A 17756-nucleotide genomic window follows, 5' to 3' on the forward strand; every position below is an offset into this window, starting at 1 on the left:
TCTAAGCCGCTCCTCATAGGGCTTGTTCTCCAGACCCTTGATCATTTGAGTCGCCCTCCTCTGGACACATTCCAGCTTGTCAATATCTCTCTTGAATTGTGGTGCCCAGAATTGGACACAATATTCCAGGTGTGGTCTAACCAAAGCGGAATAGAGCATGGGTAGCATTACTTCCTTAGATCTAGACACTATGCTCCTATTGATGCAGGACAAAATCCCATTGGCTTTTTTTGCTGCCACATCACATTCCTGGCTCATGTTTAACTTCCTGTCCACGAGGACTCCAAGATCTTTTTCACACGTACTGCTCTCGAGCCAGGCCTCATTGTCCCCCATTCTGTACCTTTGCATTTCATTTTTTCTGCCAAAGTGGAGTATCTTGCATTTGTCACTGTTGAACTTCATTTTGTTAGTTTTGGCCCTTCATCTCTCTAATCTGTCAAGATCGTTTTGCATCCTGCTCCTGTCCTCTGGAGTCTTGGCTCTCCCTCCCAATTTGGTGTCGTCTGCAAACTTGATGATCCTGCCTTCTAGCCCTTCATCCAAGTCATTAATAAAGATGTCTTTTATGTCATAAAGTCTTTTATGATTTCCCTTTCTGTCGCCCACTCTAATAGTTTGCTATAAATTTTTGTGATTATCTTTTTTTTCCCCACTTTGTATTTTGTCCCAAAAGTCTTCTTTATTTCCAAATCCTTTTTTTTTATCCCGATTGTATGCTTCCTTCACTTGCCTATACTGAAACCATGATACATTTTTAAATTGACCCCTAATTTCTTCCTGTGATTTCAGCTCATAAATATTTCCTTTTTTATGTAACAAATCCTTGTATGTTGGCCAATGTGTCCAACCCAAAAGTCTTCTTTGGTTTGCCTCTAAGGGCGAAATCCATTGATGTTAATCTGTCCATGTTTCTAATATCTAAGATTTTTTCTGTCCGGTCCTTAACTTCTGGAGTGTCTTCCTTTCTCCAAAGTTTTGCATAGCAAATTCTTGTTGCTGTATTTAGTAGAAATAGGAGTTTATCTGTGTTTTTATCCATCTTTGGATCTGTTATGTCTAATAGAAATATCTCTGGTTTAAGTGGGATTCTTATATGTAGCATGTCCCGTGTCATTTCGTTAATGTTTTCCCAATACAATTTAGCTTTTGGACACGACCACCACATGTGGAAATATGAACCCTCTGTCCTTCCGCATTTCCAGCATTTTATATTTATGTTTTTGTGAGAATTACTTAATTTTTTAGGGGTCATATACCATCTGTGTGCCACCTTCAGCTAATTTTCTTTTAGGTCTATTGCGTACGTATATTTGATCTTTATTCTCCAGATTTTTTCCCAGTCTTCTTATTGTTTTCCCCAGATTTTCATTCCATCTTTTCATGTATTTTTTCTCACTTTCTGTCTCTAAGTTCCATTCTATTAATTTCTTGTATAGTTTAGTTATTATCTTTCTTTCAGTTTTCAATATACTGTCCCAAAAGGTGTCCTGCTCTTGAAAGCCTATTCTTTTATCTTTCTTAAAACATTCATTTTTTTGTCTATGTTGATACCACGATATTTTTTTTATCATATTCATTTCCTGTTGTTCTTGGTGTCTGACATTTTAAGGTTCAAATCAATGGAAGTTATTGAACTGTAAGATTTAGAAAACAGGAAGGCAACAAACAGGTCTTTTGGAGGCATTTAAAACTTGAATTCCAAATGTTGAGCAGCTAGTTTTACTCTTCTTCTTCTTTTCCAGCTTCGAAATAAAAGAAGCCAACAAGGACCATCTTGGAAACCCAAGGGAGGAGGCCTCTTCAGTTGCAAAGCATGAAGAAGAAGGAGGAGGAGAAGAAGAGAGAGCACCCGCTCCAGAAAGCAGTCCTGGCCCTGAGCTGCCATCCGACCCCATTGATTCCTTGGAGAAGGCGGGCAACGAAGACGCTTGTGCCACTGCCAAAGGAGAAGAAGCGGAGTCCCTGGGTCCGGAAAACGCTCCCTGCCTCCCGGCCTGCCTGGAACACTCTGTGGAGGAAGGAAGTGGGGAACATGATGAGGAGGAGGACTTTTTAGTTGCTGAAGGTGAAAAAACGGTCCCCGGGCCTCCTTCAGAAGATGCCTTCAGTTTGGAACGCCATACTTACCCAGAGCACTCTTCTGGAGGAGGAAACACAGAGGACCTTTCCAGCCCTGCAGACATGGAGTGCGAGGACAGCCCTGCACCTTCGGGCCTGGAGAACAGGGCCACCTCAGACCCCTCTCTCATCTCAGAAGACCCCACCGATGCTGGAGGCTCAGAAGACCTCATGGGTACTGCTGAACACTCTGGTGACGCCATCGATGCTGCTGAAGCCCCAAAAGATCCCATTGATGCTGCTGAATGTTCAGAAGACCCCATTCGTGCTGCTGAAGACTCAGAAGACTCCACTAATGCTGCCAGAAGCTTGAAAGACTCCATCAGTGCTGGTGGAAGCCCAGAAGACCCCATCAATGCTGTTGGAAGACCAGAAGACCCCATCAGTGCTGATGGAAGCCCAGAAGACCCCATCAGTGCTGGTGGAAGCTCAGAAGACCCCATCAGTGCTGGTGGAAGCTCAGAAGACCTCATCAATGCTGTTGGAAGCCCAGAAGACTCCATCAATGCTTTTGGAAGACCAGAAGACCCCATCAGTGCTGTTGGAATCCCAGAAGACCCCATCAATGCTGTTGGGAGCCCGGAAGATCGCATCAATGCTGGTGGTAGCCCAGAAGACGCCATCAATGCTGTTGGAAGCCCAGAAGACACCATCAATGCTGCTAGAGGCTCAGAAGACCACATCAATGCTCTTGGAAGCCCAGAAGACCCCATCAATGCTGCTAGAGGCTCAGAAGACCTCATTGACACTGCTGATGTCCCATTAAGCCAGAAAGGCGGTCTTCTTGCTGCTGGATGTGAGAAACACGCCTCGTCTTCTGGACCGGGAAGCAAAGGCAGTCCCTCTGACCCCTCGCAGAACTCCATAGATGGTGCTGCTGGAGGAGGAGGAGGTGCTGGATGCCCATTAAGTGGAGGGGAGGAGTGCGAAGTAAGTGCCACCTCACCTTTGGGGCCTTCTGCCTGTGGAGAGGACCTTGAAGACACTGCTGAAGAAGAAGGGGAAGAAGAAAGGGAGACGGAGCCAATGGCAGAGCAGGGTGGTATTTCTCTACCCTCTGGCTGTGAGGAAAGCCCCTCACCCTCCATGGCAGATGCCCCAGACGGTGCAGGGCCTTCCGCCTCTGTGGAAGATGACCCCATGGACCCTGCAGGGGATGGCGATGCCATAAGTAGTCCGCCTGAAGATGGAGATGTCTCTCCAGCTGATGAGCCCTTGGTTTCTCCTATGGAAGCAGGAACCAGCCCAGTGTCCTCCAGTGACCCTCTTGAACCTGCAGAAGAAGCCAATGGGGAGGCGAATTGGGCCCTTTTGACTTCTCAGGATAAGGAAGACGGCGCATCGGTGCCACAGGCGGATTTGGAAAGCCACCCTAGCCCCAAAGGCTCCCCAAAAGAAGCCCAGAAGACCCCATCAATGCTGTTGGAAGCCCAGAAGATCCCATCAATGCTGGTGGAAGCCCAGAAGACCCCATCAGTGCTGGTGGAAGCCCAGAAGATCTCATCAGTGCTGGTGGAAGCCCAGAAGACCCCATCAGTGCTGGTGGAAGCCCAGAAGACCCCATCAGTGCTGGTGGAAGCCCAGAAGATCTCATCAGTGCTGGTGGAAGCCCAGAAGACCCCATCAATGCTGGTGGAAGCCCAGAAGACCCCATCAGTGCTGTTGGAAGCCCAGAAGACCCCATCAATGCTGGTGGAAGCCCAGAAGATACCATCAATGCTGGTGGAAGCCCAGAAGTCCCCATCAGTGCTGGTGGAAGCCCAGAAGATCTCATCAATGCTGGTGGAAACCCAGAAGACCCCATCAGTGCTGGTGGAAGCCCAGAAGACCCCATCAGTACTGGTGGAAGCCCAGAAGACCCCATCAGTGCTGGTGCCACTCTGGGAACGAGGAGAGAGCGGGGGTCCCTCTTCCGTCCCTCTTCCGTCGCCAGCAAAAAGCGCCTCTTCTCTGGAACTCCCGTCCCAAACAGAGGCTTCTTCGCCTGACAGCGCAACGGCGGAAACACCAGAGGAGGATTCCGAAGAAGAAGGTGGCCTTGGTGGCCAAGAAGGATCACCCCATGGCGGAGACGGCGGGAGCGTCCCTCGTCCGCCTCTGGAGGCGCAGGCGGACGACTCGGACGAGGGGGAGCTGGCGGACGTGATGGTGGAGGGGGCCGAGTGGGCCTCCGACGAGGACGTGGGCTTTGCGCAGTTCTTGCAAAGGCGTGGGGAGCCGGCCGTGGCCGCTCCAGAGAGCAGCGAACAGGACGGTGGGAGCGACAAGAGCAGTAGCGTGCGCCTGGAGCCCTTGACCCCCTCCGAGGTGCTGGAGCATGAGGCCACTGAGATCCTGCAGAAGAAAGGGGGCACCCCTTCTCCCGGGGCCTCCGAACACAGTAGCAGCAGCAGTGGGGGCCCAGCGAGCCCCGAGGAGCATGAAGAGAAGCAGGAGGAGTTGGACCCGGAGGCCAGCTGAGGGAGGGGAAGCATTGAGAGGCATTGTGTGGGGCAGGCAGGCCTAACGAGGGGAGGAAGGCGCTCCCTTTTTGCCCTATGCACCTGAAGGAGCCCCTTTGTGTGTGTTAGTCCTCAAGTGGCGCAAGAGCCACAGTCAGTCCACAAGAAGCGGGTTGCATGCTGTGTTGCTGCCCTTCAAGGCAAGGAGGAGAGGGGGACCTCTTATAGGGAAGGAGCCCTCCCTCTTGAAATCTCACTCACCCTTTGTAAGGAAGGCTACACCCGCTGGGCTGTTTTGATAGGGTTATTCTTACGGACAGAATCCATGTCCCCGAAACGGGACAGAAAAACCCCAAACTGAGCCAGAAGGTCAACCGTTGCCTCTCCGCCCCTACAACGGAGGAAATGGAATCATGTCCGTATTCAGACTCAATGTCACAAAGGATTGAGTGAAATTAGTGGGGAGCAAGGTTGGCTGCGTTGTCCAGTTGAAGGGATGCACCCCACAACTCAACCGTAGTCTCTTTTTTAGGTTGTATCATTCAAATACTGTCCCCCGACTCTTTTAATAAGTGGTTTTGGACTCGTTGAGGTTTGTTTCTACTGGACCTACATGTTTTGGACTTCTGTGGAGCCACCGGTTGTACATATTTTGGAGTAAACATTTGCAAGAAACTACAATGGGGTGGTTTGTGAATGTGTTTTAAAAAGAGAGTCGAGCTTCAAAGCAGGCTTCGGCCCACTTTGGCCTTCCCTCTAGGCCAGTGGTTCTCAACCTGGGGGTCGGGACCCCCGTGGGGTTCACAAGGTGGTGTCAAAGGGGTCGCCAAAGACCATCAGAGAAAACAGTGTTTTCTGTTGGTGATGGGGGTTGTGTGTGGGAAGTTTGGCCCAATTCTATCGTTGGTGGGGTTCAGAATGCTCTTTGATTGTAGGTGAACTATACATCCCAAATGTCAAGGCCCATTTCCCCCAAACTCCACCAGTATTCACATTTTGACACATTGAGTATTTGTGCCAAGTTTGGTCCAAATCCATCATCGTTTGAGTCCACAGTGCTCTCTGGATGTAGGCGATCTACAACTCCCAAACTCAAGATCAATGCCCACCAATCCCTCCCAGTATTTTCTGTTGGCCATGGGAGTTCTGTGTGCCGAGTTTGGTTCAATTCCATAGTTGGTGGAGTTCAGAATGCTCTTTGATTGTAGGTGAACTATAAATCCCAACATATCAAGGTCTATCTTTCCCCAAACTCCACCAGTGTTCACATTTGGGCATATTGAGTATCCGTGCCAAGTTTGGTCCAGATCCATCATTGTTTGAGTCCACAGTACTCTCTGGATGTAGGTGAACTACAACTCCCAAACTCAAGGTCAATGCCCACCAAACCCTTTCAGTAATTTCTGTTGGCTATGGGAGTTCTGTGTACCAAGTTTGGTTCAATTCCATTGTTGGTAGAGTTCAGAATGGTCTTTGATTGCAAGTGAACTACAAATCCCAGCAACCACAACTCTCCCAACCCCGCCAGTATTCAAATCTGGGCGTATCGGGTATTTGTACCAAATTTGGTTCAGTGAATGAAAATACATCCTCCATATCAGATATTTATGATTGATAGCAGTAGCAAAATGACAGTTATGAAATAGGAAAGAAAATATTTTTTTGGGTTGGGAGTCACCACAACATGAGGAATTGTATTAAGGGGTCGCAGCATGAGGAAGGTTGAGAACCAAGCAAAATACATAAAATGCAAAATCAAAATAATATACGACACAACAATATAAAACCAAGCATTAAAAACACAGAAAATTTCACTAGGCAGGGCCAGATTTAAGGATAATTTTTTTTAAAAAAATTGGGAGATAGGACAGTGTAAATTATACGGAGGAGGCTCCGGGAATGAGGAAGGATTTCATTGCACAAACCATACAATAAAGTGTATTGTCGAAGGCTTTCATGGCCAGAATCACTGGGTTGTTGTAGGTTTTTTCGGGCTATATGGCCATGTTCTAGAGGCATTCCCTCCTGACTTTTCGCCTGCATCTATGGCAAGCATCCTCAGAGGGAGTGAGGTCTGTTGGAACTAGGAAAAAGGGTTTATATATCTGTGGAATGGCCAGGGTGGGACAAAGAACTCTTGTCTGCTGGAGCTAGGTGTGAATGTTTCAACTGACCATCTTAATTAGCATTTGATGGCTAATTACATTACATTTGGCCTGGCCTTAGTTTTTAAATGTGTTGTGGTGTTACTGTTTTTAATGTTTATTGTTACTGCTTTTAAAAAAAATTGTTTGTTTTATGAGTTTTATTGTTGTATTTGTTATGCTGTTGCTTTATTGTGGGCCTTGGCCTTTTGTAAGCCGCACCGAGTCCTTCGGGAGATGTTAGCGGGGTACAAATAAAGATAATAATAATAATTATTATTATTATAAAGTTTCAACTGACCACCTTGATTAGCATATAATGGCCTCACAGTGCCTGGAGCAAACTTTTGTTGAGCGGTGATTAGTTGTCCTTGTTTGCCTGGTTGTTTCCTCTCTGCTGTTTTGCTGTTGTAATTTTAGAGTTTTTTTTAATACTGGTGGCCAGATTGTGTTCACTTTCATGGTTTCCTCCTTTCTGTTGAAATTGTCCACCTGCTTCTTGTGGATTTCAATGGCTTCTCTGTGTCGTCTGACATGGTGGTTGTGAGAGTGGTCCAGCACTTCTGTGTTCTCAAATAAGATGCTGTGTCCAGGTTAGTTCCTTGGGTGCTCTGCTATGGCTGACTTCTGAAGCTAGGTGTGAATGTTTCAACTGACCACCTTGATTAGCATATAATGGCCTGACAGTGCCTAGAGCAATCTTTTGTTGAGTGGTGATTAGATGTGCCTGATTGTTTCCTCTCTTGTTTTGCTATTGTAATTTTAGAGTTTTTTCTTAATACTGGGAACCAGATCTTGTTCATTTTCATGGTTTCCTCCTTTCTATTGAAATTGTCCACATGCCTCTTGTGGATTTCAATGGCTTCTCTGTATAGCCTGACATGGTGGTTGTTGGTGTGGTCCAGCATTTCTGTGTTCTCAGATAGTATGCTGTGTCCAGGCTGGTTCCTTGGGTGCTCTGCTATGCCTGACTTCTGGAGCTAGGTGGGAATGTTTCAACTGACCACCTTGATTAGCATATAATGGCCTGACAGTGCCTAGAGCAAACTTTTGTTGAGAGGTGATTAGATGTCAAGAAAAAGGTTTTCTTGTGGATGATTTTCTTGTGGCGCTTTCATTCGTATATTGGCTCATCAGGTGCTCTGCTATGGCTGAATTCTCTGGTTGAAGGAGTCTGCAGGGCCTTTCATGTCCCTTGATTTTGCTCCAGGCACTGCCAGGCCATCAAATGCTAATCACGGTGGTCAGTTGAAACATTCACACCTCGCTCCAGCAGACAAGAGTCCTGTGTCCCACCCTGGTCAATTCCATAGATATATAAACCTACTTTCCTAGTTCTAACAGACCTCACCACCTCTGAGGATGCTTGCCATAGATGCAGGCGAAACGTCAGGAGAGAATGCCTCTAGAACATGGCCATATAGCCCGAAAAAACCTACAACAACCCAGTAAATATAAATACACAGAGAAGCCATTGAAATCCACAAGCAACAAAAGTTTGCTCAAGGCACTGTCAGGCCATCAAATGCTAATCAAGGTGGTCAGTGGAAACATTCACACTGCGCTCCAGCAGACAAGAGTCCTTTGTCCCACCCTGGTCATTCCACAGATATATAAACCCTTTTTCCTATTTCCAAGAGACCGCCGTCCCTCTGAGGATGCTTGCCATAGATGCAGGCGAAATGTCAGGAGAGTATGCTAGAGGCACTGCCAGGCCTTCCAATGCTAATGAAGGTGGTCAGTTGAAACATTCCCCCCCTAGCTCCAACAGACAAGAGCCCTTTGTCCCACCCTGGACATCATTCCACAGATATATAAACCTTTTTCCTAACTTCCAACAGACCTCACTCCCTCTGAGGATGCTTGCCATAGATGCAGGCGAAACGTCAGGAGAGAATGCCTCTAGATCAAAGCCATATAGCCTGAAAAAACCTACAAGCCAGTGATTTTGGCCATGAAAGCCTTCGACAAGACATTAAAAATATATTACAACACATGCACAAAACCACATATATATATATATATATATACACACACACAAATATATACACACACATATACACAGACTGGGCCACAGCAACACGTGGCAGGGGATGGCTAGTATATAATATATTTCAAGGTAATTAAGATGATATTCTATTACAAAGGACTTGGAAAGAGGAGGAGGATGACATGGGACCCAAACAAGCCCAGCAGGGGGCAGTGCGCAGGCGCAGCAAGCCAGAGCCAAGGGGTTGCCTTGGCGGCGGAGACCCCGCCCTCTCTCTCCGGGGGGCGGAGCCAAGCCACAGCTTCGGACCAATGAGGTGGCGCGTCGCCTTGACGAAGGAGAAGAAGCGACGGAGAAGCCTGCTTCCGCCGGAAGTGTGGGTTGCCACGGCAACTGCGTCGAGTGGCGCCTTTTGCTTCTGAAGGATCGAAAGAAGAGGGAGTGAAGGCGGCAAAATGGTGAGACGCCAAGGAAGGAGGGATGGGGATCTCTTGGTGCCTTCCTTTATGTCAGGAGGGGGTTGGACTGAATGGCCTTTGGGGTCCCAACTCTGGGCTGGCTGGCCGTCTGTCGGGGAGGGTTCGATTGTGTCCTGCCCTATGGTAGAAGCATGTCCCCTGCCAGAAGGGAATTGCCCCTGGAAGGGCGGCTCCAGGGGATCTCTTCCACGCCCTTTTTCCTATTCCTAAGCAGAGTTTGGATGGCCATCTGTCAGGAGGGTTTCGATTGTGTTTTCGGACCATCCTCCAAATTTGTGAACATCCTGCGGCACAGCACGACAACGGAGAGGAAACAAACAAGGACATCTAATCACCTCTCAACAAAAGATTGCCCCAGGCACTGCCAGGCCATCAAATGCTAGTCAAGGTGGTCAGTTGAAACATTCCCACCTAGCTCCAGCAGACAAGAGTCCTTTGTCCCACCCTGGTCATTCCACAGATATATAAACTCAATTTCCTAGTTCCAACAGACCTCACTACCTCTGAGGATGCTTGCCATAGATGTAGGTGAAACGTCAGGAGAGAATGCCTCTAGACCATGGCCATATAGCCCGGAAAAACCTACAACAACCCACTAATTAAGGTGGTCAGTTGAAACATTCACAACAGCACCACAACAGAGAGGAAACAAACAAGTGCATCTAATCACCTCTCAAAAAAAGTTTGCTCCAGGCACTGCCAGGCCAGCAAATGCTAGTCAAGGTGGTCAGTTGAAACATTCCCACCTCGTTCCAGCAGGCAAGAGTCCTTTGTCCCACCCTGGTCATTCCACAGATATATAAACCCCTTTTCCTAGTTCCAACAGACCTCCCTCCCTCTGAGGATGCTTGCCATAGATGCCGGCGAAACGTCAGGAGAGAATGCCTCTAGACCATGGCCATATAGCCCCAAAAAACCTACAACAACCCAGTGATTCCAGCCATGAAAGTCTTCGACAATACATTGAACATTACATTTTTATTTATATAGATTTGAAACACAACGAGATGAGTTCACAGCAGACACTCTTCTGGCTGTTGAATTGTATCAGACGTCAGGCGCTTCCCAAGTGTCTAGGACTGTGTGATATATTGGCGAATAACACATACAGATCCCACTAGGGTGGCCTTTTGCAGCTGGCAGGTGGCAGTCTTGTCAGCACTAATTGTGTTTAAGTGCAGACCAAGGTCTTGAGGCACTGCACCCAGTGTGCCCAGCACCACTGGGACCACCTTGACTGGCTTGTGCCAGAGTCTTTGGAGTTTGATCTTTAAATCTTCATATAATGTCAGCTTTTCCAGTTGTTTCTCTTCAATCCTGCTGTCTATGGGATTGCAACATCAACAATCCATACTTTGTTTTTTATCACGATTGTGAGGTCAGGAGTCTTGTTCTCCAACACTCTGTCTGTCCGAGGCGAAGAAGGCATTAAGTAGTTCTGCCTTTTCCCTATCATCCCCTGTCAGCATTGCCCCATCTTCTCCTCGAAGAGGCCCTCTCGCCTCCTTGTTTTTCCTTTTTCTACTGACATAAGAATAGAAGCCCTTTTTATTGTTTTTAATGTCCCTGGCAAGTCTGAGCTCGTTTTTTGCTTTAGCCTTGCGGACCTTTTCCCTACAGGTGTTGGCTATTTGTTTGAATTCTTCTTTGGTGATTTCTCCCTTTTTCCACTTCTTGTGCATGTCTCTTTTGTGTCTTAGCACAGTTAGAAGTTCTTTGGACATCCATTCTGGCTTCTTTGCACTTGTCCTATTTTTTCTCTTTGTTGGCACGGTTTGCAATTGCGCCTTGAGTATTTCACTCTTGAAAAATTCCCATCCATCCGTAACTCCCTTGTCTTTTAGTATCTGTGTCCACGGAATGCTGCTCAGTGTTTCCTTCATTTTTTGGAAATCAGCTCTCCTAAAGTCCAAAATGCGGGTTTGACTTGTCTTAGTTTCAGCCTTCCTTTGTACCTCAAATTGCAGGAGCACATGGTCACTTGCCCCTAAGGATCCTACCACTTTGACCGCATCGATCAGGTCCTCCGCATATGTTAGGATGAGATCAAGAGTAGCCAATCCCCTTGTTGCCTCTTCTACCTTCTGGACCATGAAATTGTCTGCAAGGCAAGCGAGGAATTTGTTGGACCTTGTACTCTTGGCCGGCTAAGCAGTGTCATTTCTCCAGTGGTGTAGGACGCAGACACCCCGTGATAATGCGGCATGTCTCATTAAGAGCCACATCCACTGTATTAGCGTCGTGAGATGTGTTCCACACCAGGCATGCGTACTCAGCAGCAGAGTAGCACTATTATTGTTATTATTATCATTGTTATCATTGTCATGTCATTTATTATCACTTTGATGTGGTTGGATATGTTATTTGATTTGGGGGGAGGTTGGTTGTTTCGGTTCTGCTGGCACCTTATGGCTTTGAATGTTTGCCGTTGCTTGTTGTAAACCGCCCTGAGTCTCCAGAGGGAGATAGGGCAGGATACCAATAAAGTATTATTATTATTATTATTAGCTTGGACCCAGTGGTGCCTGGGTTATTTATTATTATTATTATTATTATTATTATTATTATTATTATCTTTATTTGTCCCCCGCTAACATCTCCCGAAGGACTCGGTGCGGCTTACAAAGGCCGAGGCCCTCAATAAAACAACAACATAACAAATACAACCGTAAAACTCAAAAAAGCAAACCAATAAACATTGAAGCAATAAACAGGAAACATTAAACAATAACATCATGACACATTTAAAAACAAAGGGCCGGGCCAAATGCAATAAATAAAATTAAAAATGCTGGACATGACAGGTGAGATGGATAGGTTTTTCGAGATAGCTGCGGTGTGCAGACAATCTTAAATCTCTAGTAAAGTGCATTTGGGACATGATGTTAGGAGATTCCTATTCTGGGAAGGCACACTGGAACAGCCACGTCTTCAAGCTCTTCCTAAAGACTGCCAACGTTGGGGCTTGTCTGATGTCCTTGGGGAGAGAGTTCCAGAGCCGGGGGGCCACCACAGAGAAGGCCCTGTCCCTCGTCCCCACCAAACGCGCTTGCGACGCAGGTGGGATCGTGAGCAGGACCTCTCCAGATGAACAGAGGGAGCGCGTGGGTTCATATACGGAGATGCGGTCACGCAGGTAGGCAGGTCCCAAACCGTTTAGGTTTGAAAAAGGCATTGCTTGTTTTGGGGTGTTCGGTAATATCCGTTCGAAAATTTGTAGCTATATTTCATTTAAAAAGTCCTGCTGTTTTTTTATGAATGCTCCCATCAGAAAATGCATAAGGATGTGGGTCACCGGGGTTCTGTGTGCCATGTTTGATCCAAATCCGTCAGTCGTGAGGTTCAAGGTGCTCTGGATCCAGGGTGAACTACAACTCCATGTGGGTTGGGCAGTTCCCCAAGCCCCTCCAGTATGTTCTGTTGGTCATGGAGGTTTTGTGCCCCAAATTTGATGCAGGCCCATCATTTTTGGGAGTCGCCGTGGTCTATGGAAGTGGGTGAAAGTATTGCAAATCCCATTGTCTGTGGTCCGTCCCCCCAACCCTTACCAGGACAGAAATTGTGTCATAGAGAGTCTGTGTGTGTCAAATGTGGTCCAGGTGCATCATTCGTTCATGTCTCAGTGGTTTCTGGAAGTGAGTGAAGATACTGCAATTCCCATCGTCCTGGGTCCAGCCTCTCCCAAATCTTACCAGGATGTAAAGTCCATCATGGAGAGTCTGTGTGGCAAGTTTGATCCAGGTCTGTCATTCTTGGGGGTTGCAGTAGTCTCTGGATGTGGATGAAGGTACTGCAAATCCCATCCTTTGTGGTCCATCCTTCCCCAAACTGCACCAGGATGTAAAGTGGGTCATGGAAGGTCTGTGTGGCAGGATTGGTCCAGGTCCGTCATTAGTGGGGGTTGCAGTGGTCTCAGGAATGCAGTGGAAGTACTGCAAATCCCATCATCCATGGTGTGTGGTCCAGATCCATTGATGGTTGGGTTCAGAGTTCTCTCTGGATGTAGGTGAACCACAACTCCTATAAATCATTGTGAATTCTTCCCAAACCTCTTGTTCAGTTGCTGATTAATTCCTGTTTGCTGTGTGCCATAGAAAATGGTAGGAAAGGGTTAAGGGAAAGGCAGTGGGTGGGGTCATGCAAATTCCACAGCAATGGAAAGAGTAAGGAACCCTGGGGTGTCCATTCTGGAGGAAAAAAGAGAACACCTAGGATGAAATTGTCCCCGAATGAAAGCCTTCACTTGGGTGACAGGCAGTATGATGTTTGGGGAGGACATTGGCAGGGTTTGGGCTACATATTCATGGCGCCCGCTGTGATCTGAAATGTCCTTGGAGGGACTGGGTTGGGCTGGATGGCCCTTTTGGGCTCCCTTCCTCCACTTGGCTCCCCTGACTCTTTTGCCTTCTTCTCCTCGGCAGGCGTCCTTGCGCCGGGTCAGCCGCCCGGCAGAAGCACACGCAACGGCGGCCCAGGAGCTGGAGCGCAAGCAGCATGAGGTGTACTTCCAGCAGATGCGAGAGCTGGCGCATGCCCGGAAAGTGCAGCGGATACGGGAGCTGGAGGTGATGTGGGAGGCTGAGGAGCGCGTGGAGAAGAAGCGCGTCACCCGCCGCCTGATCCAGGAGCAGCATGAGCGCCGCATGGAGGAAGCCCTGCAGCGGGTGAGTCTGCCCGACATCCCTTGGCGCACCCGGTGTTGCACTAGAGCCCTGAAACACCTTTTCACCACAAACCACACTCTGTCCAGATAATTTAGTAAGTAAAAGTTTATTTAGAGAAGAGTACCACCTTCATTAGCATTTGAAGGCCTGGCTGAGCCTGGGGGAATCTTTTGTTGAATGCTAATGAAGGTGGTCAGTTGAAACATTCACACCTAGCTCCAGCAGAGAAGAGCTCTTTGCCCCACCCCAGTCATTCCACAGATATATCAACCCTTTTTCAACAGACCTCACTACCTCTGAGGATGCTTGCCATAGATGCAGGCGAAACGTCAGGAGAGAATGCCTCTAGAACATGGCCATATAGCCCGAAATAACCTACAACAGCCCAGTGATTCCGACCATGAAAGCCTTCGACAATACATTATAATTATAATATTGATTATTATTATATTATTTATATGTCTGTGGACATTAATCACCTCTCAACAAAAGATTGCCCCAGGCACTGCCAGGCCATCAAACGCTAATCAAGGTGGTCAGTTGAAACATTCACACCTAGCTCCAGCAGAGAAGAGCTCTTTGCCCCACCCCAGTCATTCCACAGATATATAAACCCATATTCCTAGTTCCAACAGACCTCACTACCTGTAAGGATGCTTGCCATAGATGCAGGCGAAACGTCAGGAGGGAATGCCTCTAGAGCATGGCCATATAGCCCAAAGAAACAACAACAATCCACACATAGGAAGTAGTTGTGTTGTGGTTAAGCCAAAGGTTGTGGTTAAGCGCAGAGTCTGCAGGTACAAGAAGGTACTTTCCATCAAAAGGTCAAGGGAGAGGGGCTAGAAAGAGACCTCACTACCTCTGAGGATGCTTGCCATAGATGCAGGCGAAACGTCAGGAGAAAATCTCTCTAGAACATAGCAGACAATGTATGCCACACATTGGAGAAATGATAGCTCCAGCAGGGAAGAGCTCCTTGCCCCACCCCAGTCATTCCACAGATATATAAACCCATTGTCCTAATTCCAACAGACCTCACTACCTCTGAGGATGCTTGCCATAGATGCAGGCAAAACGTCAGGAGAAAATGCCTCTAGAACATGGCCCTATAGCCCGAGAAAACCCACAAGAACCTAGTGATTCCAGCCATGAAAACCTTGGACAATATGCCACACATGAACTAGCAACAGGAACAAACTTAGAAACTTGAATACATGAATTCCAAAAATGTAGGACCAAGAACTGCGAGCTATTCACCTGAATACAGCGTTGCTCTCACAAAGATTGTATCAGCAGGAACCACTTTAAGAAGCCTCGATCCCTCCCATAACATCATTTATCACACACCTGCTCTTCCTCTCATTATCTCTAAGTTAAGGTAAAGTTAGTCGGTCTTTGTATCATGCCCTGTCTCCGCAATTCCAAGCGCCTTGACCTAGACAAATATTAGTACATTTCCCTCAACTGGTACTTCTGACAGGTTCCCATGATAACTGATATCATGCCTATGAACTGCCAGGAGATTCCTAAACAACTCTCTCCAGACCACTTCCATCCCCCTCTGGGCCCTCTAAATCTATTCCAGCATCCCTTTCCTCATCTTCTGACCACTCAGAATCCAGCAGCATTCCTATTCACGTTCCGCCCTGACCCAAAAATGCCAGTATATATTATATATGTAATACAATATATTTTGTACTACTAATAATATAATATACTGGTAGTGTATTATATGTATTGTGATATAATAATATAGTACAATATAAAAATATACCAGTATATAAAACGTGGAATCTTTCCTGTGTGGAATAGCTTTTAATCACATTGATCAGCATTTGATTGCCTGGCAGTGCCTGGAGCAATCTTTTGTTGAGAGTCTATTCGATGTCTACACAGAGAAGCCATTGAAATCTACAAGCATGTGGACAATTTCAACAGAAAGGAGGAAACCATGAAAATGAACAAAATCTGGCTACCAGTATTTTAAAAAAACCTCTAAAATTACAACAGCACAACAACAGAGAGGAAACAGACATGGACATCTAATCACCACTCAACAAAGGATTGCTCCAGGCACTGCCAGGCCATTATATGCTAATCAAGGTGGTCAGTTGAAACATTCACACCTAGCTCCAGCAGAGAAGAGCTCTTTGCCCCACCCCAGTCATTCCACAGATATATAAACCCCTTTTTCCTGGTTCCAACAGACCTCACTACCTCTGAGGATGCTTGCCATAGATGCAGGCGAAACGTCAGGAGAGAATGCCTCTAGAACGTGGCCATATAGCCCGAAATAACCTACAACAACCCACCTAGCTCCAGCAGACAAGAGTCCTTGCCAGGAGAGAATGCCTCTAGAACATGGCCCTATAGCCTGAAAAATCCTACAACAACCCAGTGATTCCGGCCATGAAAGCCTTCGACAATACATAATAATAATAATAATAATAATAATAATAATAATAATATTTATATATCTGTGGACATCTAATCACCTCTCAACAAAAGATTGCCTCAGGCACTGCCAGGCCATCAAACGCTAATCAAGGTGGTCAGCTGAAACATTCCCACCTAGCTCCAGCAGACAAGTGTCCTTCGTCCCACCCTGGACATCATTCCACAGATATATAAACCCTTTTTCCTAGTTCCAACAGACCTCACTACCTCTGAGGATGCTTGCCATAGATGCAGGCGAAACGTCAGGGGAGAATGCCTCTAGACCATGGCGATATAGCCCGAAAGAACCTACAACAACCCATTCACACCTAGCTCCAACAGACAAGAGTCCTTTGTCCCACCCTGGTCATTCCACAGATATATAAACCCCTTTTCCTAGTTCAACAGACCTCACAACCTCTGAGGATGCTTGCCGTAAATGCAGGCGAAACGTCAGGAGAGAATGCCTCTAGACCATGGCCATATAGCCTGAAAAAACCTACAACAACCCAGTGATTCTGGCCATGAAAGCCTTCGACAATACACATGCACACATTTACACAAATATATACACACACAAATCACATATATGCAGACTGGGCCACAGCAACGCGTCGCAGGGGGATGGCTAGTTTAATATATAGAAATACAAACATTAAGACAAAATGAACACAATTTAGACAATTTAAGAGATCGAATCCCCAGATATTTTTTTTAAGATGTAGAACAGCCTTTACTTTGCTTAAGATCTGATTCGATGTTCATTCAGGCAGAAGAAAACAAAAGGTTGAAAGAACTGGAGTGGGAGCAAGAAGAGAAGCTGGCGGCGGAACTGGCCAAACTGAAGCACGATAAGCTGAAAGACGAAAAGATGAGGCAGCAAATCAAAGAGAACAGGTGATTCCGCTCCCCTTTACTTACATAGGCGATCCCTCATAGTCCGAGGATGATGGTACTCCAAGTTCGGTGTTCTGTTGGTGGGTCCGCATGTGGCTGTGGAGCCCTATTCTTGCTCTGCATCTTCTCCCGCAGTGAGGGCATCGGTTTCCAGGTGGAAGGCGGTCCCGGACGGGGTTGGCTTGACGCGTCTTCCCCTTGGCACATTTCTCTCTTTCGCTCTCCATTCCTGCCTCTTAAAATTCTGCAGCACTGCTGGTCACAGCTGACCTCCAGCTGGAGTGCTCAAGGGCCAGGGCTTCCCAGTTCTCAGTGTCTATGCCAGAGTTTTGAGCCCATCTTTCAATCTCTTTTCCTGCCCACCAAGATTCCGTTTTCCGTTCTTGAGTTTGGAGTAGAGCAACTGTTTTCGGAGATGGTGGTCGGGCATCTGGACGACGTGGCCGGTCCAGTGGAGTTGATGGCGGAGGACCATTGCTTCAATGCTGGAGATCTTTGCTTCTTCCAGCATGCTGACGTTTGTCCGCCTGTCTTCTCAAGAGATTTGCAGGATTTTCCGGAGGCAGCGCTGATGGAATCGT

At 47.0% G+C, this 17756-nt stretch overlaps 2 protein-coding genes across 3 annotated transcripts in view; both read left to right on the forward strand.

The window, feature by feature from the left end:
* Window positions 1-5243, forward strand: part of ZNF280D (zinc finger protein 280D) — a 48915-nt gene extending 43672 nt beyond the window's left edge. For both annotated transcript variants that reach the window (XM_067471190.1, XM_067471191.1), the window contains one exon: window positions 1746-5243. In XM_067471190.1, coding sequence (XP_067327291.1) covers window positions 1746-4581 — 2836 coding nt within the window. In that variant the 3' untranslated portion in view covers window positions 4582-5243. The remainder of the gene's footprint in view (window positions 1-1745) is intronic.
* Window positions 5244-9090: 3847 nt separating this feature from the next.
* Window positions 9091-17756, forward strand: part of MNS1 (meiosis specific nuclear structural 1) — a 35868-nt gene continuing 27202 nt past the window's right edge. Inside the window, exons 1-3 of the mRNA XM_067471200.1 lie at window positions 9091-9154; window positions 13597-13839; window positions 17048-17175. Coding sequence (XP_067327301.1) covers window positions 9152-9154; window positions 13597-13839; window positions 17048-17175 — 374 coding nt within the window. The 5' untranslated portion in view covers window positions 9091-9151. The remainder of the gene's footprint in view (window positions 9155-13596; window positions 13840-17047; window positions 17176-17756) is intronic.

Source organism: Anolis sagrei, chromosome 9 (genome assembly GCF_037176765.1).
Source record: "Anolis sagrei isolate rAnoSag1 chromosome 9, rAnoSag1.mat, whole genome shotgun sequence".
NCBI classification, from domain to species: Eukaryota; Metazoa; Chordata; class Lepidosauria; order Squamata; family Dactyloidae; genus Anolis; species Anolis sagrei.